Source organism: Epinephelus lanceolatus, chromosome 8, assembly GCF_041903045.1.
Source record: "Epinephelus lanceolatus isolate andai-2023 chromosome 8, ASM4190304v1, whole genome shotgun sequence".
NCBI lineage: Eukaryota > Metazoa > Chordata > Actinopteri > Perciformes > Serranidae > Epinephelus > Epinephelus lanceolatus.
Genome location: NC_135741.1, coordinates 3,251,746 through 3,276,735, shown reverse-complemented (window position 1 = coordinate 3,276,735; position 24,990 = coordinate 3,251,746). Strand labels below are relative to the sequence as shown.

At 41.4% G+C, this 24,990-nt stretch overlaps 1 protein-coding gene across 5 annotated transcripts; it reads left to right on the top strand.

The window, feature by feature from the left end:
- Positions 1-1,359: 1,359 nt before the first annotated feature.
- On the top strand, positions 1,360-24,710 carry LOC117258604 (PHD finger protein 20-like). 5 transcript variants are annotated; one of them, XM_033629647.2, is made up of 18 exons: positions 1,360-1,428; positions 5,614-5,693; positions 5,796-5,967; positions 6,637-6,721; positions 8,391-8,464; positions 8,565-8,811; positions 8,924-9,007; positions 10,376-10,435; positions 11,365-11,551; positions 11,631-11,740; positions 11,939-12,064; positions 13,708-13,794; positions 14,258-14,403; positions 14,652-14,751; positions 17,042-17,237; positions 17,331-17,535; positions 19,733-19,988; positions 22,830-24,710. In XM_033629647.2, exons 2-18 carry the CDS (start codon positions 5,614-5,616, stop codon positions 22,964-22,966), a joined length of 2,352 nt encoding a protein of 783 aa, XP_033485538.1. In that variant the 5' UTR covers positions 1,360-1,428; the 3' UTR covers positions 22,967-24,710. The 5 variants fall into 5 exon arrangements, with proteins under 5 accessions (XP_033485538.1, XP_033485537.1, XP_033485536.1 ...); XM_033629646.2 differs by having other exon boundaries at positions 11,936-12,064; XM_033629645.2 differs by having other exon boundaries at positions 11,631-11,764.
- The last annotated feature ends 280 nt before the right edge of the window (positions 24,711-24,990 follow it).

Below are 24,990 nucleotides of genomic sequence, written 5' to 3'. Positions count from 1 at the left end.
TCCTGTGTATGTGTAAACAAGATAGTACATTTACATAGTTTACTAAACCTAAGTTTGTACTGCATCTCACAGTTTCACTCTTACACTCTTTAAGCAGGTCATTTGATACCTGTTTACCTGCTGAATGTGTCAAACAGGTGTTTTTTGAGCATTTCACAACTTTCCCAGTCTTTTGTTGCTCCTGTCCCAACTTTTTTGGAACACGTTGCAGGCATCAAATTCAGAATGTGTGTGTATTTACAAGAAACAATAAAGTTTATCAGTTTGAACATTAAATATCTTGTCTTCAATTAGATAAGGGTCAAAAGGATTCGCAAATAACTGCATTCTGTTTGCATTTTACACAGCGTCTAAGCTTTTTTTGGAACTGGGGTTGAACACACAAAATTACGTGATTGAATTTCACAATAAATAACTGTAATCTCTTACACTTACTATGAAAACTTCTGTAGTTTAATTAAAGTTACTTAACAACATTTTGGTGTTTACAAATTGGTTACATCCACGTTTTGGTAAAAAGATTTAAAGTTTATTTGGCATATTTCTGCAAATTTGAGCGCAACTTTAATGCAGTTATGTTTTTAGGAATTTTTAGCTTTATTGGCCACTTTAAAACATTTATTAAAAACGTAATTAAATGTAATACGTTTCATTATTTGATTAAGTTATTGAAATAGTAACTTAATAGATTTTAACAAGGTAACTTGTAATATGTAACCTATTACATTTTAAAAGTAATCTTCCCAACACTTGGTATAGTTTGATACCCAGATTTCAGTGGTATACTGCTTTTAAGGTATACCGTGACACTAAAATTGATGGTTATGATACTGTGGACGAGACGGAGACTCTCAACTTTTAGTCATTTTCAAAAGGGGGACCTTTTACACAAACTTCCATTGGAAAAACATATTTCAAGAGGGGTTGCAGCGGTCAATCTCAACTCTATTTTACTTTTTACACAAAATTTCATATGAAATAAATGGTTTCAAGTTTCAGTTATAGCAATGAAACATTTGTTTAACCAAAACTAACCCCTCTGGTTTCATTTCTTTATGGGTAATTTTGACAAAATAATAACTTGGTAAAACCGTGGTACCGAGAAACCACAATATTCTCTGATACCATACCATAAAATCTCCTACAATTGCAACCCTATATGTTACAGTATGGTTATCATAATATTAATAATAATATAGGATGCAATGATGCATAATATTACAACAGCCTGAACTCTGTTAAAAACTCTTACAAGCATTTTTGGTTGCATAGAGTTTTATTTTGACATTGGTGCTCCATGAATCTCTGAACACAAGCCTCCAGTGGTTCAGACGGATAAACACAAACCAGCTGAACGTCTCCCGTCGCGCATGCGCTCTGCGGCCATCACAGTATGAAGAAGAGTGCAGTGCACAAGTAGCGCGAGAGGTAAACAAGATTTTGTGATTCTCATTTACACATTTATTGCTCACAATCACGTTTATACAGCGGAGAGAGTTTCATGAAGGTGTCTGCATCCATGACAGCTCAGCGGGCGACATTAAACTCGCTGCAGTCTGTGTGACTGAGCAGAGGCTAACGTTAGCCGTGTTAGCTTATCTGGTCCCAGTCAATGGAGAGGAGAACTACTGACACTGTTTAACTGGATGAGCTTAATGAACAACTTCAAACATGGCGTCGTCTCCTCTCCAGAGCAGGTGGAGTTCACGAAGTTATGATTTTGAAGCATTTTGCGTTTCGTCTTCTTGTCATTTCTTGCTGCTCTTTGGAGCTAACAGAGGTTAGCATTAGCATTTTAGCCAGCCACTGTCAAATATTTGAGTGGCTACCGAGGGGCGGGGCTCCTCGTTTGACTGCCAGCACGTACGGCCAATGAGAATTCAGAACGGGCGTCCCAGAGGCCTGTGAGCCAATCAGCTTCGTCTACAGAGGAAGTTAAAAGATTAGAAATGTCAAAAAATAGTTTCTATAAATGATTAAACGCTGCTTCAGTTTGACGTTTCAGTGCGTACATCTGATCTAATTCAGATTATCGTTACAGGCATGATTATTAATGATAAACTAATCTAAGAAGTCTGGCTGTAACCGTTACTTCTTACGTCCTGTCATCACGTAACTTTGAGTAGACGTAGCGTACAAACTGAATGACATAACTCTTGTATAGTTTTAACTTTGTTATCAAATTAAAATATGGCTGCCTCTGTCACTTTATTTCTACGCTTCTACCACAATGTTTGAAAACGTTTTACAGTAAGATACAGAAGTAAGCCGATGCGCGCGCTCGCGACGTCATCATGGAACAGCTGTCACAGGTCGCGCGCCTTTGGTTGAAATCAATACAGGGTGTTGAATATTCATTCAGATTCAGATTCAGATTCAGAATACTTTATTAATCCCCGGGGGGAAATTGTTTTTGTTCCAATGCTCCGTGCAAAGTAGAAATAGAAATACAGCATGAATGGAAACAAGAGATAAAGATGAAGATATAAATAAGATACTAAAATAGACAATGAAATAAATAAAATAAAATATTAAAGTAGACAATAAAATAAAATACATAATAAAATAGTAAAGTAGACAATCTGAAATATATACAATATACAGTGAAATGGTTGTAGCAAATATGAGAAAGATGATGCATGGTGCAGGTAATATTACACTGAATATACTCCTACAAGTAAAAGTTCTGCATTTAAAACTGTGCTGAGGTCAAATTATATAATCTGCAAAATGTGTGATGCCATTAATATGTATGTGTCATTTTACTGCTGGAAATGTTTAAGGTCGTGCTCATTTTAACTCCGTTATATACTGTTGTATAGTTTAATCTACAGCAATGCATCATGGTCTGTAAGCTCATCATAAGTGTGTAGCTTGGCTGTCCTGTGAGCATGGGTGCAGATCTGATGACAAGTTTGAGGGGGACACAATCAGTTATGATTTTTTTTTTTAATTGCACACGTGCAAATCATGCCCGCAGAGCGCTTGAGATTGCCAGCATATCTCACGATTTCATAGAGGCTCATCACCATCACCAAGTCATTCAAAAAGCACTACAGAGAGAATCATATGCTTACCTTTACTGTGTATTTCTCTTAAACAGCCAATAGCACATGGAGCCAACCATCACCCTCCTTTTCACTGCTTCGCTGTTAGTTAATGCTACTTCTAGTTTCAGGGTCTCAGGCATGTTCTGTCCACTCACGTTCTCATCTCTCGCCTCTCACAGATTCTTAATTCCCCTCATCATCTTCCCTTTCTCCCAGTATATAGGACTACTGTATGCATCAGTGGATATGGGTGATTGTCAGAACATGAGCCCCTAACTGAGCTTGGTTAAACTAACTGATCATGTTTTTACAGAGCCAGAAATGCTAGTGTTAGTACAGTTCTGAGAGCACAATAAATACTTAGAAGTTACACAAGTTGACCCAACAAAATCAGATTTATTTAAATAAATTCATATCCATTCACTAATCATCTTTATAGGAGTAAATATCCCAGTAACAAAATGTGCCTATTTTGTCCTTATCACATCACATTACAGTTAGGTGCCTTGTTTGTTTTCATCTGCCATTTTGCACAACATGTAAGAAAGTCTCATTGAGTAGGACAACTAGACAAGTTAACCCAACAAAATCACAAATTCATATGCAGTCATTTATGTAACCAAACCATATTTATAGGAATAAATGTTCTTATAACAAAATGTGCCTATTTTGTCCTTATCACATAATTTATTTTAGAATTGGGAATGTGGAGTCAGAAAATACATTTGTTCAATTTCAATCATTTAGGCTGTTTAGAATTGGGGGGCACAATTTGTGTTTTTCAGAAATTGGGGGGACACGTCCTCTAAAAAGTCCTAAACACAGCCAGGTTTCAGCTTTGTGACGACTTTTCCAGCTGATCCAAGAGGGTTTTGAAAGAGTTCACGAAGCATAAGCATTTCTCAGCACATAAAGGAACACTTCATCCTTCAGTTTATCACAAACATTCAACTTCAACACATCTCTCTTGGTTTTCACTGGACAGGAAGGGGATAAAAAACTGTCATCTGAAGAGTAACTGAAGCTGTCAGACAAATGTAGCGCAGTAAAAAGCACAATATTTACCTCTGAGATGTAGAAGAGTACAAGTATGAAGTGGCATGAAATGTAGAAAGTAAGGTAAAGTGCTTTTAATTCAACAGAACTTTATTTATTCTGAAGGAAATACTTGTGCCAGAGGATGCTTCAAATTACAGTAACACAAATACTGTAACAACAATTAACACTATTGTTTTTAAAATTGGGTCCAGCATGTTCCCCAGGTCAGGGTCACTCACTGGACCCAGTTTTAAAAACAATAGAGTGTTAAATATCAGTCAAAATATTAAAAATATACAGGATATAAAGTGTTTTCAAGGAGCAAAAGCAAAAACCAGTGCCTAATAGAGTAACAACAGGAGTAAGATAAATATGAGAGTTATTAAAAATGAACTAAAATGGTGGAAAATACAGACTGCGCCTGAAGATCAATGTTATATTGTATGTGATTTGACAATGAGAATTAGTGTTGCACATGAGAAAATCATATTGCACTACACAGGCAAGTGATCATGATACTGAAAAGTAATATTGCGCATGATGTTGAAAAGTATTAATGTGTGTCATGTAAAATAATAGTGCACCTTATGTTGGTGAATATGAAGCAATGACAAAAAGAAATAATTTAATAAAATGGAAACTCAAATTCCACTCTGCATGCACATGAAGTTTAAAATGCATTGTTGCCAAAGTGAAATAAAAAATAGTCTATTCTAAGCATACAAGTGCCATAATAATAATGAAATAAAAAATAGATTGACTTTGAATTTAAATAAGCTGACAATGTGCAACTTAAACTTGAAAGTTAGGTTACAAATATTAATCTTGGCATTTGAATTTGAATTATGTACAATGAAACACTGGCCTTTTTATGATCCGTTTTATAATTTTCAGCTTTGAGAGATTATAGGAAAAATGCCTGGGATACTCCTGCGTGATGAAAACTTTAATATTCAGTAGAAACAAGATGAAACAATGGCATTAATCAAATGCAAATGTCAGCTTTGCTACTCATTTTCATGTCAGCTAAAAGCATGTTTTTGACCCATTTTGACTTTGGTGAATTGTGGATTATGACGAGTCTTGACACGTTCAGACTCAGTGGGAGTTTGTCCATGGAATTTGTGGAATTCACCAAGATGGTTATGCTGTTCTTTAATCTGCACATCTTTGGAAAAAAAATGTCACAAAGAATGCAAAGTTTACACAGTTCTCTACTTTGCTGGCATAGTTAGCATGTTTGACAGATTCATGCTCACTTTTAAACAGAGTGAAACCAGACGCTTCAGCTCTTGATCAGCCAAACTGGTTCAGCCTCAAACAAACTGACAGAGTGATTATTTTTAAAATGTACATGTCTCCCCACTAACTGCAGAATAAACGCTACAGTGTGTTAAATGTATGTACAAAAGTTACCTGGATATTTAACTGTATTTCTTTGCAATAAGACAGAAAACATGTTACAAATAATTCATTATTCAGTTTAACTTTTCTTGGGTATTTTTTTTGTCTCTGTTTCTGCCAGATGAAGACTCCCCCGGACAGGTCAGGGATCACCTTTGAGGTTGGAGCTCAGCTAGAAGCCCGAGACCGCCACAAGAACTGGTGTGGACCACATACATACACACACACATGCGCACACACATAATGTAAGATATGAATACGCGATGACATTTTTAAATCTTGCATTATGTCGTGTCCTGTCAGGTACGCAGCCACGATCGAGAAAATCGACTACGACAAAGAGCGGATCCAGGTCCACTACCGTCAGTGGAGCCGGCGACATAACGAATGGTTTCACTGGGGCTCACCGTACCTGCGGCCGCTGGAGCGAGTCAGCCTGAGGAGGCAGGGTCTGAATCCACCATGTTCACAGCCGGTATGACACAGACTCTGTGTGTGTGTGTGTGTGTGTGTGTGTGTGTGTGTGTGTGTGTGTGAGATTAACACTTTTGGTTACGACTGAAATTGTCAAAAGGTTTTCATTAGCCCCTTTTACACTGCCTGTTTGCCTTCACTGTTCTTTATGAAAGGTATGATAGCAGAATGAGGAAACCTTGTTGTCACGCCAAAACAAATGTCTGTATAAACAGGACAGCCGTCAGGACGGGATCACGGTGGCACAGCCATGAGGTTTTGACGATGTGTTATGTGTGCAAGCCACTGCGGGAGATTTAAAAAGTAGCAGTCAGCAGCTAACTCAAAGAAAAGGAACAGTAGAGGAAAATGTCCACAAATAGGGGAAACAATAAGGTGTGGAGCTCCTTACCCTCTGAGCAGAGGACGAGATCAGCTGCCATATAACAGGGACGCTAAATGATCTCAAAGTGCTGTTGGTGCGTATGTTATATTTCACACTAGAGGTCAACGCTGTTGTGTTACATGTCACGCCCATCACACCCCTCGTGAGACAGCAGGGACTTTATAGCGGCTCTATAGCACTATCTCTGAATAAAAAGGGCTGACGACATAAAATATAAGAAGAGTGTGTATGTATGTGCATGTTGTGGTGTTTGTGCTGGACTTTATTTTTCTGTCTCTGTCTCAGATGTTTGTTTCAGGTACAAAGGTTCTGGCCTGTTGGACAGACTGTCGTTTCTACCCGGCCAAAATCCTCAGAGTCAACAAGGACGGTGAGGCTCAACTTTTACACCCCATGTTTTCATTAGTCATACTTCTACTGTTATTATACACATATGACTATTGTCACACAAGTATACTGTCAGATATTACTACATACTTTCAACATATTGTACCACAGTAGCCAGAACTATAACTATAATATTATTACTTTCAATAATGTTGTTGTAAGCTACTGTTATTATCTGCATCTCTCTCTCTCTCTCTCTCTCTCTCTCTCTCTCTCTCTCTCTCATTGTGTCATACGGATTACTGTTAATTTATCATGTTGATCTGTTCTGTACGACATCCATTGCATGTCTGTCCGTCCTGGAAGAGGGATCCCTCCTCAGTTGCTCTTCCTGAGGTTTCTACCGTTTTTTTTCCCCGTTAAAGGTTTTTTTGGGGAGTTTTTCCTGATCAGCTGTGAGGGTCCAAAGGACAGAGGGATGTCGTATGCTGTAAAGCCCTGTGAGGCAAATTGTGATTTGTGATATTGGGCTTTATAAACAAAATTGATTGATTGATTGATTGATTGATGTTACGTTACTGCACATTGAAATGATTGGGCGATTAAATTATTAGTCAGTTCATGGAAAATAATCAGCAACTGTTTTTATACTTGTTTTATTTTTTATTCTATAATTTTCATCTGATTTCTGAGGTTTTTCATTTTTCTATTGTTTTTTATTCTTAGAGATAATCTAAAAACAAAATCAATAGATTAAGTGATAAAGGAAAATGTTTTTTTTAACGTGACTTTACACTGAATGAGGTTAACAGATAACATCCAAACCAAGCTTGACGCTTTATGCAACAAAAAGGCCCCAAACTCCGCCTGAAACCTGATTCTTGTCCAGTCTGAGTCATGTAGGAGAACTTAACAGCGTTCCCACTGTCTAGTGAAGTTATCAGATCAGAAAACTGTTTTCCGGGCCTGGAAGTGGTTTAGAGTCAACAGAATGTTTTGGGAAAGTTGTTTAAAATATGTTCATGAAAATCACAACATGTCTAATGTTACGTAAAATACATTGTATTACTAATTTAAAATGTGTTGCTCTGCGTGACCGTTGACTGGGTCTGTCTCCCAAGAAAGGTGCGAAGTACCAGTATGTTCCGGTGTGGTCTATTTGCATATGCAGCTAGTTGGTGGCAGGAATGTCTAACTCACAGGGAAAGATAACAAGCGCTAGTGGTTTGCTTATCTGCATATGCCTGAAAGTGCGTGTTTATAGGCCTACTCATTTTAAACTACTTAATTTAAGTCATAGAAACAGGGTCATATATATTGGAGAAGTTTTAAAAATTCATTGTGAAAAATGTGTGGGAACCCCGACTTTAACTGCTGTTAGTAGTCGACTTTGCATTCCTATTAACTCTGTCATGGTCCAATTTATGTTTTTATATGTTCACGTGGCGTGGAGGTCCTCTTGACACATTAGATTTCTGTTATCTTTAGGCTGCAAAAGAAAATTAAAGTAGTTTTTAGGGGATAAATGAAAAGAGACAGATCTTTGCACGGCTGATTAAATGACTTGGACTCTTGGGAACTGGAGACTTGAAACTTGACGTACAGCAGATCACAGTGCTGTTATCATGTCAGTACTGAACTGGATCAAATGTTTAAGAACTGCTACCAACTACTAAACCTGGTGTCTCTCTCTCTGTCTCTGTCTCTGTCAGACTCCTACACGGTGCGTTTCTTTGATGGTGTGGTTCGGACTGTGAAGCCCACAAAGATCAAACCCTTCCAAAGAGTAAGAAATACTACACTCCTATTGGTCCTCATCTGATTGGCTTCACCAGTCACAACTCAGTTTATCTTACATGTGTGTTTGTGTGTGTGTGGTGACACAGAAGTCCAGATCTGAGAAGAGTGCAGTGGGAAGCGAGGGATGGGAGGAAGGGGAGAGCGAGGAGGAGGAGGATGGTGGACAGAGAGAGGAGGAAGAGGAGGAGGAGGAGGAGAAGAAGAGGAAGGAGGACATGGAGGAGAAGGGGACGTCAGAGGAGAAAGAATGGACTGAGGAGAGAGAGGAGGAGAGGAAGAGGAAGGGAGAACCTTCATCCTCCCATTCACCAGCTAAGAAGAAAACAGATGACAGTAAGTTACATGATCTGGTAACGCAGAGCAGATCTGTAGGTGAGGTGGATCCGTTAAGGTTTTCATTGTCTTCAGTCATGTTGCTAATGCTGATGAACTCCTCTCTTCCCAGGTAGAAACAGTGGAGCTCAGAATCAGCCAATCACAGCTGACCCCACCCAGCGGGCTCTGCCTAACCCCGCCCACATCGACAGAGGTAAACATCAGAGAATTCCAGACATTTCTGCTGCATAATTTCCATATTGGCGGTAACATGACTGTTAATGAGGTTACGTTCAGAATGTGAAGCAGATTTCGTTGAGTCAATACACGGACGTGATTAGATGAATAAGTTCAAAATGTTTAAACTTCACCGAAAAATGTGCACTTAATTAAAGGCTGTGTGACTCTCCACTTCATTAACGTAAGAAAATTGGAGAGACTGAAGAAGATAAAGCACATCTTAGACAGAGATTGCGCTGCAGAGTCGCTATGAAGTCCCGTCTTTACACTGCCTTTGCATTTTTACACAAAGCTAAACAATGGCGGCATCATGCCACTCCAGTATGTGATTTTAGACAGTATGGTGGCATCTGAGAAGCAAAAGAGATGTGATGTGTAGCTCAACAGCATCAGCCTCTAATATGACGTATAACCTACACATCAGAAGCGCTTTATAAATGATGACAATGACATCACATGATGATTTAGTGTCCCTGTTATATGGCAGCTGATCTCGTCCTGTGCTCGGAGAGTAAGGAGCTCTTGGACCTCGTTGTTTTCCCAATTTGCGGACATTTTCGACCACTTTTCTCCTTCTCGGAGTTAGCTGCTAACTGCTACCACCTACTTTTTTAATCACCTGTGGTGCGGTGCACACACAACACGTTGTCAAAATGTGACACCCCTGCCACCCATGATCCCGTCCTGCCTGCTGTCTCTTTTATAAAGACGTTGGTGCGTGAAATTCTTGCCTTGAAGGCGCAGTGTAAAGGGGCTGTTGTTCTTCTATCCTGCTTGACAGGTCGCCATGGTAGCGATCTGTAGATCACAAGATAGCCACGCCCCCAAAGCATCCTCTGCTTCATGGTTTATTTTCCTCTAAATGGGACGATGATTTATAACATGAACATCACCCCGTATTGAATAACACTTGAAACTAGTGACACTATAATCTCATTATGAAAATATTTACTTATGTAACCAAACAAGTCATTTCCTCACGTATATACAATCAGACTTCTTTTTACAACCAGTGGAGTTGTGTCCTGCCGGTCATTAGAAAGAATGTAGGTTGAGTCAAGTCACTACTGCAGTTTAAGTCTGTCGTGATCCAACCGTTGTTTAGATTGTAGCCTGCAGGTCTTTACAAAAGTCAAATATACAAAAATGATTGGACTTATTATTTCATTAAAAGTGACAAACATTATCCATAGCAATGAACTATCTCAAGGAGAGATTTTTCCTATCCATGTAAAATAATATCATGACATAACTGCACTAATGGCTTGTTGGCAAATGTAATTTTTTTTAAAGTTTTTATAACAGCACGCTCTCTCTGTTGTTTCGTCTCTGTCTTCCTCAGATGTCCTGTTGGAGCGTCAGGCCCACCTGCCCACCACACACAAATTCAGCAGAGAGCCATGTGAGTGCACTCACACACCACACAAACTGTACAAAATGTTCGGCACTACATGAACACAGACACGACATGTTCACGCTACAGTTGTAAATGTAACTTAAGGCCTATAGGAATACTTCACCCCCCAAGTGACCCTTTGTATATCAAATAATCCCCCCATGTTACATTGAATTTGTGAACAAAATGTTGTTTTCCTGGAAAGCCTCCACGCTGAACAAAGATTAAAAAACGGGGAAAATTCTTCAAGTAGGCAAAACTGCATCAAAACATCTGTTTACAAAAGGCCGCGGCGTGGCACCTCATGTGACACAGAGTTATGACTACTTTAACTGACAGACCTGTACGTCCTCCACCTTTGCGTTACCTTAAAATCACGTGTGGACAGCCACTAATTAAACTTGATTTCTCACCTGAAGAGTCGATCTCCAGAGCTGTGAATCGCCAGGGAGTATCTTTTCAGCCATTGTCTTTATAATGACGGGATTGTGGGTCATTTAGCTCAGGATATTTCACATGAAGTGGCGTCCTGAATGCGAGGTCCCAAGGTTTCCCAGCAGAACACTGCATTGTAAATGTTCACCTGTCAATGGTTGAATTTTTTGACTCGTGTATATTTATTAATTCTCATTACACATTAAATTAACTCCATTCCTGTTTACATTACAGTTCTTTTTGCAGTTACATTACACCTGTCTACCACCAGTATACATTATATTTAATGCCTATATTTTAATTTCTGCCCTTTTTATGTCTTAGATTTTCTATTTTTCATGCATGATTTTCTTTTTATACATATCTAATGAGCATTCTTTGAGTGAGTCTGAGATCTGAGAAATGTATTTCCAACTACAGCTGCTCTGTAATTGTGCATATGACAGCAATATTTTGAAACTCCAAACACTCGTCTGAACCTCCCTTCTCTCCTCTCTCAGTGTACAGGGTGATAAAGAACCAGCCCCCTCCCATTCTCTCCATCGAGTTGGACCACAACCCCTTCAAGTGTCCCGCAGCCGGCTGCACCAAGTCATTCAGGAAGGCGAGTCTGCTGCACTACCACATCAAGTACTACCACACAGACCAGCAGCTGGACGAGCGAGGCGGCGAGCAGGAGGCGCAGAGGTGGGTCGATGGTTCAATTTCCAGAGCAGAAAGTTAGCACAAGGACAGCTGTGTTTAACGCTGACTGGTGTTGTTGTAGGAGGGTGCGGTCGTCTTCTAAAGGGAGCGACTTCATGTCAGACAGCAAGAGTGAGGACCAGAGCAGCACCTGTCACCATGACGACAGAGAGCACAGCACTGTGGGAACAGGTAGGACAGCTGTGCATCATGCAGGTACACACAGAGACACGATCAACCAATGATGTCTGACCTTCACTCTGAGTTTAAATGTTAAACAGAGCAGCGTTAAAATGTGGTTAAATTTAAGATATTTTAAGTGCAACATTAAGAAGTTTATTTGAAGTTCAGCCGATGACGTGACGTTCTCTCTCACCTGACTGTCAGCAGAAGTGAAGAAGGAAGGAGAGAGGGAGAACACAGGAGAACAGGACAGAAAGGAGAGGATGAAGAACTTCCTGAGAGTCAAACTAAAGAAGAAGAAAAAGAAGAAGAAGAAGAAGAAAAGTCAGTCAGGTGAGAGTCGGCGTAGAGTCCTCGTGAATACTCTCGTTCACTGGCCACGTCCTTCAGAAGGAGTCGGTCGGTTTTAATCAATTACACAAGTCGTAGCTTCTTAAAAAAAAACAAACGTCACAATTCTTTGCAGGCACTCCAGAAATAAAGACAAGGCTGTGTGCTGGGTGCAGTCAGTAACACCTGCACAGTACAGCCACAAAGCATCTGTCACCACATTGATCATAAATGAGCTGTAAATGTGTTTCAGGCTGCAACGAATATCAAGAAAACACCTCTGATAGGAATGTGTCTAATATGTGTTTGGATAGTTGGTCCAACTCATGCTTGATTTATGCTTGACACACCTGCGAGGGCTGTGAGTGTTCACATGGCCAAAAGTGACATCACACTATCAGACAGACACATTTACCTGAATGTGCACTTCCAAGATTTTCTAATTACACGGATGAGGAAGGGCAAAAAATTGGAGGAGAAACCCACATGGAGTTTAAAATCCAAATGTTTCCCTGTCACAATTCCATGTCAGCTTAAGTTTGTGCAGCCTGCTGTACAGAAAGGATAACTGAGGCCAAAATAAACAAATTAAAGACACCACACAGGTTTGACTGTTCATGACTCAGAGTACAAATTTTGATACAGATTGTAGCGCATGATGGGAATCGAGAGCCGGTTCTAAGTTGTCCAGTCCATCTGAGTTGTACACCTTCGAGCTTATCACTTCCCCTTATTGATGTGGACATGGTTTTTCTGTCAGTTGCAAAACAGAGACATTAGACTTGTGTGTCTACACTGCTGGAAACTTGCAGCAAGGAGGAGTCAGGACAGAGAAGAATCAACGGTCCAATGTAGCGTGTAACTTTGTTACAATAGAATCATTTTCAATATCACGGGTAAAAATTGGCATTGGGGACGTACGATTTAAAATGTTTATTAATGCTTATTAAAAGAGTTTTCTTGTTAGTAGCAGAGAACAACAGAATGACTGTAGTAAACGTTAACAATAATTAAAAGTATTTTATGTTATTGAAAACAATATTCTTCTTGGTTCATTTGTTAACAAGCCTCTGAAATTGTCACACACTCAAAATACAGTAAGTGCAAGTACAAAAGAAAACCATTCTGTAAAGATCACTATGCAACCAGAGCGAATGAGACCAGTGACAATAAGACAGCACTGAATGAGCAAGAGGAGGCGAATCTATGGAGGCAATGCAATGGTGTGTGTCAACCATAGACTGTATGTAAAGATGGACGACATGACAGCTCCCCAAAAGTGAAGCTGAAACATCTGGACTGCCCCCTGGTGGCTGGCTGCATTATAGGTTATAAAGTCCACCTAAAAGCAAAATTAAAAACTTAAAGTACAAATCAAATAAATTTTTCCCAGACATGGTTTCTGGTTTTCTGTCATTTAAGGTCATGCTGCTGTTTGTTCAAGTGTCAAGGTTTTAATTTGTTATTTAATGCTCTCAAAGGGGATTTTACAACATGATTGACAACTGTGTGAACCAATCGGTGGGCTGCTTGCAATTGGTCAGAGGGGTGGATGTGCTGTGTGTTTTTAGAGGTATTCAGAGTATTAGAATAATGACGATGTGTTTGTGTGAGTACTTATATTGTACTGTTTCTTTCTTTGTTAGGACTTGGCAGCAGCGATGATGAGAATTTAGACCGACCTCCGATCACTCTGAAGCTGTCCACTGGCCACCAGAGCATACACACACAAGGTGCAAACACACACACACACACACACACACACACACTCACGCCAACATCACAAAAACTGCATAGTCATTCTTATTAATGCGAAAAGTTTAGATTTTAAAGCAGTACGTCACCCACATAATGATCATTTGTACGTCAGTTACTCACTGCGCTACGCTGAATTTGTAAAGAAAATGTTTTTCTTGCAAACCTGTACGGTGAACGAAGAATCCAAAAATGTAGATAATGTTGTTGAATTGAAATAAACGGGGACCACATTTAAAAACTATATCAAAACATCTGTCAACAAACTCTCGCACAACTCGTTCAGTTTAATCCAAGTCTCATTTATTCAGTCATATGATCAGTGCTTCCCAAACACATGCAGTTTTGCTACGATTACAACAGTCATTTTGTGGGTGAAGTGTTCCTCTAGTTGTGAGCTGCTGGTGGCTCGTCTCTAACCTCAGCACGGCTCCCTTTCAGCCGACGATGATGGCAGCGACTGGTCGACGCTGACGGCAGAGAGCGGGGAGGACACGCCCTATTGGCCTGTTGCTATGGAGACAGAGGAGTGTGAGGTGGTGAGGTGTGTGTGCGAGGTGGACGAGGAGAACGACTTCATGATCCAGGTGAGACACACACACACACACAGAGTCAAACAGGAGCAGATAATAACACTGAAAGAAACTTTTATAACTGCAGCTTTTTATCTTTAAAGAACAGATTTGAGTCTGAAACACAGCTCACATGTCCAAATACACACTGAAGCAGTTATGGTCAGCTGTAATCATTCCTCCTGCCTGTGCACATTGTGAAATGATCTCTAACACACATTACAGTGATTTTAAACCTTCCTGTCTCGTCTGTTTGTCCGCAGTGCGAGTCGTGTCTGTGTTGGCAGCATGGCACCTGTATGGGTTTATATGAAGACAACGTCCCACACAACTACACCTGCTACTACTGCAGACACACTGCAGGTAGGAGCTCTTACTGTGTGTGAGCAGACCTGCACATTTAATCATGTAATAATCACGTGAGGGTCTGGTTGGTTTGAGTAAAATCATTTCTTAATGATGATTCCAAGTTGAATTATAACTGGGCATTTTTTTGTAAATTAAACTCCAGGCCTGTATTTGTTTGGTATTATATGTGATGCAGAACAACAACAGCAGTTCACAATAGAAATTAAGGGACAAATATCAGAAGTGCCGGTACTCCATATGAGTGGGGACCAGCCCCTTTCAGGCACTGACTCGAACATAAAACTAAAGAAGCGACTGAGGACCAGATGTGAATGCAAATTAAATTAATGAGAAGTGAAATCTGGTCTGACTGTGCTCAGAGAAAAGGTCTAGCAAGGAAGAACAAGTGAGCACACATTGGAACTGGCTAACGAGCGCCCAGGTGTGCATCATTGGAAAGGCTCCACCTTTAATTCTGGCAATCCTGCTTAAAGAATTGTGGGTACTTTAGTTCACATTACACGATTTTCACCCTGATTTTGCATCGCGGAGACTATCGTAATCTTTTGAGTGTTGATACCTGGTGACGTGTGTTTCTGTCAACGACCTGTGTGTGCACACCACAAGATTTCCCCACTGAGCCCTCGCTGACAGAGCCCCAGATAACGCAGTGACTAGGGATAGACCGATATGGATTTTTTTAGGGCCGATGCCGATACCGATTTTTTTTCCATCACCCTTAGCCGATGACCGATTATGGACTGCCGATTTTCTTGAGCCGATATTTGGGGCCGATACTGCTTTTGCTCCCTCAATTTACATAAAAAAAATGACACAATGATAACAAATATTACAGGTCTCAAGTTTAAAATAAGAAACATTTATTGAACAGTAAAAAATACTAAAACAAGATGGAAAGTTGAGGTAGAACAGGTAGAATATTATTATCATTATCATTATTATTATTATTGTTATTATTATCATACATTCAAATAAAAAAAAGAGTTCAGTGCTCTTAAATCTTCCAGTAATGTCTTTATAAAATAAACAAATATTTAAGCTGAAGCATAAATAAAACAACTACTGTACACAGTAGGATTCGCTGCATGTGCGCTGCAGGGTCTTCCAGCAACACAGAGCTGCCCGTGGATGCCTGTCTGTAAATCATGCCAGGGAAAAATAAATCTGCGAACCCACGCGCGTATCGGCCGATGCCGATACAGGTAAAAAAACTCAAATATCGGCCCGATATATCGGCCGGCTGATGTATTGGTCTATCCTTAGCAGTGACGTCACCAAACTTGGAGACGACACATCATAAAGGCATGGATATTCTTCCCAGTGTTGAATTAGATCTGCCTCCAGGGCCTGGGTCCAAACACAACGTGCTCCCCGTGATCCTGTGGACGCCACCATTGTTGTTGTTGCCGGCTTGTCAGTGTTGCCAGATCTTGGGAGAGAAACAAGCAACCAGGGCTATGGAAACAAGCCCAAAAGAAGCGATGGATATATATAGAGAAAGGCGACGTTTAGAGAGCAAGCCCAAATAAGCAACTCCACTTTAGAAACAAGCCCAAAGTTGCAGCTAATAAGCAGACCTGGCAACCCTGCGGCTTGTCCTCCTCACATTTTTTCCATCCTCCTGCGTGCTGATGTGGGACGTATCCCGCCTCACACTTCTCCAGTTTTCTAGCATGCCAGATATCCAGTCCCAGTCACAGACGAGGGGGCGACTTGCTCGTAGGCTTGTTCACACATGAGGACTCGTCGTGTCAGACTATCCGCCAACTCACCTCCGACCCAAGGTGGCTCTCAAGATCCTCTGCGATGTCAAAATTGCGGTGAAAATCATGTAATGTGAACTAGGCTTAAGGATACACACATGCATCCTTGAACATTCCCTGAAGGAAGGACTCTGTCCGTGCTAGAATTCAAAGAATCCTTGAGATTGGAACAGTTCTTCGGCGGGATTCGCTGACATCGCCTCCTTAAAATTCAGCTATTTAAAGATCCTTCATTGACTTTGAGAAGCACCAACTGTGTAACACACACACACACAGAGGCCCTGCTCTCAGTGACAGTGGCGGAAAGAGCAGCAAGTATGGTTGTACTTCACAGGAGTTGATGCAGATGCTGCTTGTTGCCACAAGCTCAGCAACTCCTGTGCATGTGAGGGCAGGAACGCACAATGTTCCGAAACATCTAGTGAAAGTGCTTCTGTTAATTTAGATAGTGTGAGTGTGTGTGTGTGTGTGTGTGTGTGTGTGTGTGTGTGTCTTCTGTCATCCTGTCATCATCTGTTCAGGTTGGAGGCGGGCTCAGCGTTTCCTGTCAGAACCTGATTTGCTGATATCTGGTCACATGTTCGGCCTGTCGTGCGTGAAGGAGAACTACTCGGAGATCAACGCCTCCAAGATCTCACACACCAGCAGCCTGCTGGCGCACACACACGGCCTCAACCAGGTCCTCAGCGGGCTGCAGCTCAAATTCAGCCTGTTACAGTGAGTACAGTTGCGTCACGTGACTCGCTTTGTCTGTTTCAGTCCACGGAGACGAACATTCAGTCTGTTTGTCCGTCCTGTCCGTCCGTGCAGCTCTCCGTCCCACCCGGATCTGCAGCTGTGGAGGTTGCCATGGAGACGAGAGGAAGGGCCGAGATTGACGTCCAGCCCGAGAGGAGAGCCTCCCGCCTGTTACATCAGCAGCGAGCACTGCTACCAGAAGCCTGGAGCATCATGGGAAAAAGCAGAGGAAAGGCAGACAGCTGCAGTGAAGCAGGAGCAGGACACCGAGCAGGAGGTAGAAACTCAACAGTCATATTAATAAAGTTAAATTCTTTATACTTTTATAAGACAGTTTGTGACATCATTACCGCTCATCTTTTGCCTCCTCTGTTTTGTACTGTCCTCACATACTCTCATCTTCACCTGCTGCTCTGTGGCGAACAAACTGTTTCTAAATGACCTCAGACACATCTTTCTTTACTGAACTTTATACCACGGTCTGGGTGAATTATCGATTCTGATTGGCTGCAGGGTGTCCCTAATAAACTTATAATGGACACCCACTAAGTCTGAAGGTACCACACTGTCCCTTTTGAACTTAAGCCATCATTTCACATCCCGTCGGCTATTCAACTCTTTACCTCAAGCTGCGGCCGACAGTAACGTTACACATGGCTAATTGTTTGGTCATGGCTGATAGCTAGCTCGTCTTGTTGTTAAACATACTGTCACATTATATTTACTGTTTGTCAACCTTATGTAATGTTATGACTGAATTTTGCTAGCATAACGTTAGCTTTCTGGCTAATAGATGGGCCAAAAGGTCCCATGAGCTGAGCGGACGAGAATATCTCCCGCTGGTTTGGCTGCACAATACGAATATTTCAACAGCTCTGTTTTTTTTTTACCATGAGTTGGAGAGTTTGAACGCAGATTAAGGGGGCATTCAGTGTGACAGTGACGTTCACATAATATAATAAGCAAGCTAACGCTGTACTTATTTCTTGTTGCTGAACTATATTCATAAATTTGATTCATCATTTGTGAATTTTATCTCTATGAGTTATTTTTATTTACTGTTATTTTTAATGTTTCCTGTGAAAATTAACTTGCTGCACATCGCCTCTTCTGTACCTGCTGGGTTACCGTAGCTCCCTCTATCTGCCCCTCACAGTAACGATTTGCTTTGCCGGAGAAGCAGAGGTGCAGAAATAGGTGTCCAGGAGGTAGAAACAATAACAGAAACAGTATCTTCAAGTTGTCATCTGTCCATGCCCCTGTCCACACGGTCCAGATGCATTGCAAAGAAATCCACAAAGTGCTGGAAGTCTTACTAATCAAAGTCCTTTTCAGATGTTTTTTAATTGCTTCATCTTCACTTAATGTGTCTGCATAAATCATCTCAATGAAAAACGTGTGATTTGGCAGTTTATGTCAGCCACAGGTGAAGTCAGGGACGGGAAGGATGCATGAAGTCAGTAGGTGTGGTGTAAAATTAAAAAAACAAAAACAACGCTTGTCTCACAGACCTTTAGCAGAAGCAGCACTAAGCAGGATCCTGCTGTTGCTATGAGACCACTGAAAACCAGTTTGAGGCTCTGGGCTCATTCTCGTAAATGTGGGACTATTTTTACTGCTGGTGCTGTGTGAGTGTGAGGGCTGTGGAGAGAGCTTCAGAGGACTCATTGTGTCGTCATGTAAAATATCACTTCTTTCTCTTGATACACTTGTTTTTATAGCTTTAAACACTAATCCTCTGCGTTCAGACATCCCACTGTCATATCTTAAATACCCTTCTCTTGTTAAGGCCCGGACACACCAAACCGATTTTACAGAACTAGTGGCAATAAAAGCGGATTGTTGCGTCACCTGAAGTTGCACATAAACACACTTCAAAGACTACAGCTGACAGCCAACCAGCACGTACATTCTGCCCCTGTGTGAGAGGAAATAACTCTCCACACCAGCAGACGGTGGTCAGTTAGCCAGTTAGCACATTATCGACACGACCTAATGTTGAAAGAACAGAACATATTTACCTTGTGCCAGTGAACAATAACACAAACCATCAGGAAACGTTTTGTTAAGAGCTCAGTGGGGTAAGAAACATAATGCCTCATGTAACAAGTTTGTTTTGTTGTCACTTCCTCTTCACCTTAGCTTTTTGTTTACATTCCTCACTTCCGTTTCTCTTCTCATGTGCTGAGCTGAACTGCCATATTGATTTGAGTCACTCCACCATCACTGATGCCATTTCAACACGCTGAATCAGCCCAAACAATACCAAAAAGCTGACAGGGGCCAACATGGGGCAACAGTACAGGACACACCACACCAACTAGGGCAACAGACGCTTACCGACGGCACAACATTGACAGACAGCTGACTGTTGGCTTGGTGTTTCAGGAACTTTACGTTTACAAGTTTATTAGTCGGTGGCTGGTGGCCATGTTTGACTTGATAAATCCGTAACTCTGTTTCTGTTCTTGCAGGAAATAAAGCCAGAAGATGTTGACAAGAAACCAGCCGATGCCACCGCAGATACAAACACTGTCACGCACACAGACACAATTAGCATAAAAAGAGAGAACCACACACACGCAGACAGCCGGGAACACGCTATGACACACACAGCGGAGCCCCGTGTGGCATCTGAGGCCGAGTGTCAGCTGAACCTGCTGGAGCACGTGGAGTCTCTGCACCACCAGATCAGCACCAGGATGGACATGATAGAGCGAGAGCTGGACGGTAACACACATTTATTTACACAAACCTGTCTAAAAAGCACACACACACACACACACTGCAGGCGGTGAAACAGGCTGAAAACACAACACGGACATATTCTGGCCTCGTAGAGTTTAGGGTTGCACTGCTCTATCTGCTGAATTAGTATTGATGCCGACACTGACCTGATTCAGCCAGATGTGACTGAAGTTTTGAATTAATGGCAAAGAGAGCAGCCACCTGATGAACATCAGTCCAATGTTCTCTTCCTTTTAGCTCTGTTTTTGGTCTCCACCAACTCCTGAGGGATATTTCTGTCTCTTCAGCTGCTAAATGTTCACTGTGTTCACCAGCCACTTTCTAACTGTGTCTGTCTGCTGTTTGCTGTCCAGCATGTAGTGAGCACAGCGGCTTTATCACAGCTTGTCTGCTGGTAACAGCTGCTGCTGGAACGACAGCGATTGTGAATCAAAACAGTGAAGTTGTCAAAACAAACATGAAAATAATCTGGAAAATGTTTAAAAGCTGTGAAGAACTGAGGGGATCTTTGGATTCATAACTGCAAACAACACATCTCACAATGGTGTTAATATAAAGAGATTTAAAGGTCCACTGCGTAGGATTTATGGGATATGTTGCCAGAAATTGAATTTAATGTAATGAATATAGTTTCTTTTTTTTAGTACATAATCACCTGAAAATAAGAATCGTGTTTTCATTACTTGTGCATGAGCTGTGACCTCCAGCGTCCACTTGGGCAGTTTGCAGCTGAGTGTGAAGCGATCAGGACGAGAGTCAGCACCTCCAAATCTGAGGCCGTAGTTGTCTGTCGGAAAACGGTGGATTGCCCCCTCTGGGTTGTGTCACAGTTGCTGCCCCAAGGGAAGGAGTTCAAGTATGCCAAGGTCTCGTTCACGAGTGAGGGTAGAATGGAGTGTGAGATGGATCTGTGGTTTGGCGCAGCGTCAGCAGTGATGAGGGCACAGTACAGGAGACAGGAGCTGAGGCAGAAGGCAAAGCTTTCGATTTACTGGTCCATCTACGTCCCAGCCCTCACCTATAATCATGAGCTCTGGGTAGTGACTGAAAGAATGAGATACAAGCGGTGGAAATGAGTTTCCTCTGTGGGGTGTCTGGGCTCAACTTTAGAGATAGGGGGAGGAGTCAGACTTCCAGAGGGAGCTCAGAGTAGAGCCGCTGCTCCTTCACATTAAAAGAGGTCAGATGAGGTGGTTCAACATTTGATAGGGATCCTCCTGGTTGCCTCCTGTCAGAGGTGTTTCATGCACGTCCCACTGGTAGGAGGCCCCGGGGCAGACCCAGAACACGCTGGAGGGATTACATATCTCATCTGGCCTGGGAACTCCTCTGGGTCCTCCAGGAGGAGCTGGAAAGTGTTGCTGAGGAGTGGGATGTCTGGGGTGCTTTGCTCGGCCTGCTGCCCCCAGGATGCATGGATGGATAGAATGAGCCGTTTATATCTACACAGGGAGGGAGTCCTTATTTATGGAGGTCGCAGTGTTGCACCGCCGTGTTTCGAGCACTGTGAGCTGTGAACGTTGTGAAGACATTGGTCTTGCTTAAGGAGCATGCAACCTTGCAACTACTCTTTAGCCACTTGCAGGGGAGGCCATGTGAAGGCTGTCTTCATCTCCCCATGAATGCCGATCATGGTCGAATTGACCTGGACGATGAAACACTGGACTGGCTCACCTCAACAGAGCTGAAGGTCTAAGGACATACACCAGGTCTGTTTGTTTGGAAGATGATGAGACCTCTGTGGATCATTCAGCTCCTGGTAAAAACCTGCTGAACATCTGGATCTGCGGTAATCAGAGAATAAAGTTGAGCACACATCAGTGTGTGGTGGGCAAGCCGCCGGCTCTGACATGCCAAACATTGTCATAGAGACACTGATTTTTTTTAACATGAAGCTGCTTTATTTGGTGTTTTTACTGATTTGAATTAGAGGGTTAGACCTCTGTGGATCATTCTGCTCCTGGTAAAAACCTCCTGAACAAAAAACGCTGAAGGAACTCCAACCAGGAGAAGTTTCATCTGGTTGTTCTCTGAAATCCTCACTGCTAGACGGGACTAAATCCCCCTGAATCTTAAGGACTGGACCTTTAAATTTTTGTGACGTTATTCTGGCTGATGTTTTTATGATAAGTGAGGCTGTGTGTGGGGTGACGTCACCAACTCAGCTGTTGTACAGAATGGAACAGAACAGTCAGTTTTTATCAGTATTGTACTGAGTCAGTGCCTCCAGGATTTGTTTTTTTTTTTGTTTTGTTTTTTTTAATTGCGATGAAAGCTGCGAAGTTTTCAGCATATTTGTTGTGATAAAATTTGCTGAAAGTGTTTTTCAATTGATGATTTCCGTTTGTGTTCCAGCCCAGTACTGCACGTTGTGTAAAACAGTTTACCTCCGCTTTCGTGAAGAACATCAGGGAACTGTCTTGCACGGCCTTGAATCGCACGTTTGCATCTTCATACCATTAACAAGGAAGTAAATTCGGTGATGTACGTCCATAATGTTTGCGCGGGGGACTGCTATGATTGGCTGAACTCACGGGAGGCTGGTCAAAATTGAGAGATTGGTTGAATTTGCATTAATTGTTGCGATCGCAAATTCCTGGAGGGACTCCTTATTGCTGATGTGTCTTGAGGTAAAGGTCAATTTATTTAATTGGCGTCCCTGGTTTGAACGTGTTTCATTGGCCATTTCCACTTGAACGGTTTGTTGCTAACAGCCATGAAAACAGATTTTAAATCAGAAAAGAAAAATCAGATCTGTTCTCTGTATCAGCTAACTAATGAGAATCGTATGTTGTTTAACCACATGTCTGTTTCTCTCCGCAGTGTTAGAGTCCTGGTTGGACCACTCGGGTGAGCTTGAGCCTCCAGACCCTTTGTCCCGCCTCCCTCAGCTCAAACAGCGAATCAGGCGGCTGCTGTGTGACCTGTGCACTGTGAGACACCTGGCGGTCTGGCGCTGACACTTCTCACTCCCTTAACTCTGACCCCTGACCTTTGACCCTGCAAGTCTCTGCTAGCCAGCAGGAGCAGACTGACTGACGGGGCTAGCACATGACTAGACAGCGGAGAGTGAGTCGTAGAGCGAGTCGACACTCTTGAGTGTGTGGTTTGTTTCCTCGCTCTCACAGGACAGAGCCCCCTCCAGTGGAGAAGAGCTGCACTGCAGCATGAAGGGGACGAGGATGTTTTTTTAGCAAGTGACTGAACAGGTGATTTTTCTTCTGTTAAATTTCACAAAGGTACCAAAACATTTCAGATGTCCAACCACAGGGTGACGACAGATGTGATTATTGATTGATTGATTTGGATTTGGTTTCTGATCAGCTGTTTTCATCCATGTTGTCGTGACACAGTGGCTTTTGTCTGTTTGGATGACTGAAGTGAACTGCGTGTCGTCATTTGCATCAGACAAGGTTTACAGTTTAGACTGAAATATGGCTGCAACAAATTATGATGTGTTTTTACTGATTAATCTGTAGATCATTTTCTTAATTGATTGATCGTTTGGTCTATGAAACATTGGAAAACAGCGAGAAAAGTGTGTTTCAATATCCTAGAATCTCAAGTGACTTCAGTGACTTCTCGTTATGTTGCATTTGAAAACCTGGAAATTTTTGCTTGAAAAATTATTTAAACAAATAATTGATTATCAATAGTTGCAGATTAATTTTCCATTAGTTGAATAATTGATTGACTGACGAACTTGCCAGGTTTCCATTGGTAACCATTCAGTCAGTTCTTGGCATCAGTGTCAACCACTTTATAACAAGAACAAAAAAGAGAGTCTAAGATAAAACACAGACTGGAGAGAATTTAGTTTGGTTTACTGTAATAAAAGCTTTTATTCATTAATAATTAATTTTTTAACTCCCCTAAAATATAAAGTGGCTAATAAATGGCTACCATATTTTCAGTTTTGGCAACCAAGAGCTGATGCCTGGTGGCCAGCCTGGCATTTTCAGATGTCATCTGTAATCTTTGCAGCTCTAGACTGAACATCATTTTCTTGCAGCCATCCAAACTGACAAACTCTCGCTGTGTGACGACATCAAAATGTAACAGCCTACAAACACATCCGGAGGATTTGGATAAATTTATTTTCAGATATGAGAGTTCGTTTCTTAAGGCAGAAATTTTGTAATTGTACTGTCTCCATTTATAAGTAAAAAAGAAAGAAAAAAACATTTTAAGTTCTGGTCACAACAGCAAAATTCACACACGCACCTTTGCAACATACAAAGTTCTCAAAGCTTTGTGATCACTAACGCTGCCCGTTAAACATGAGTCAGTCACAGCATCTCTCTGAGCTTCTCTCTGTTTCCTCTGCGCTCGGATGTTTACTCTTCGGGGACATTGTGTTCATTTTATTCAATAAAAAGTTAATTAAGGGGAAATTAAAGCTCTCAGAAGGAACGCTTTGTTAATTAGCACTAATGCGACAAAACATTCACACAGTTAATTTAAAAGATGTTTTAGTTCCATCGACTCCTGTCTCAGTGCTGCTTGAATAAACATCTGTTATTCATGCTGGAGCTGCACGATCTGAGCAAAAATATAACAAAGCTGAATGTCATAATAACAATACATAAACAGTTTTCTGCTGTTTTCAGTGTGCGGATAAAACACAGCAAATTGTTAATTGAATCAATGAAAGAAAATTATTTCCAACATTGAGCTGAACACAAAAGGCACCATTTGGAAAAAGAATGATGGTTACATTACAAAGTGCAGCGGTGTGTTTATTGTGCATATTGACATCGTAATGACCGTAAAAAAAAATATGTTGCAGCTCTAGTTTATACGCAGTCAGCGAAGGTTTGATAAAACTGTATTGTACAACACAGCCAATAAGCTACAATAGATTCTTTAATTTTCGACTCTCGGGCTCTCCGTTCCCTCAAAGGTTTCTTCTGTAATGACGGCTTCATGTTGTTCCATGGCAGCATTTTCACCACATTTACTCCAGGAGAGAATCTATCAAACG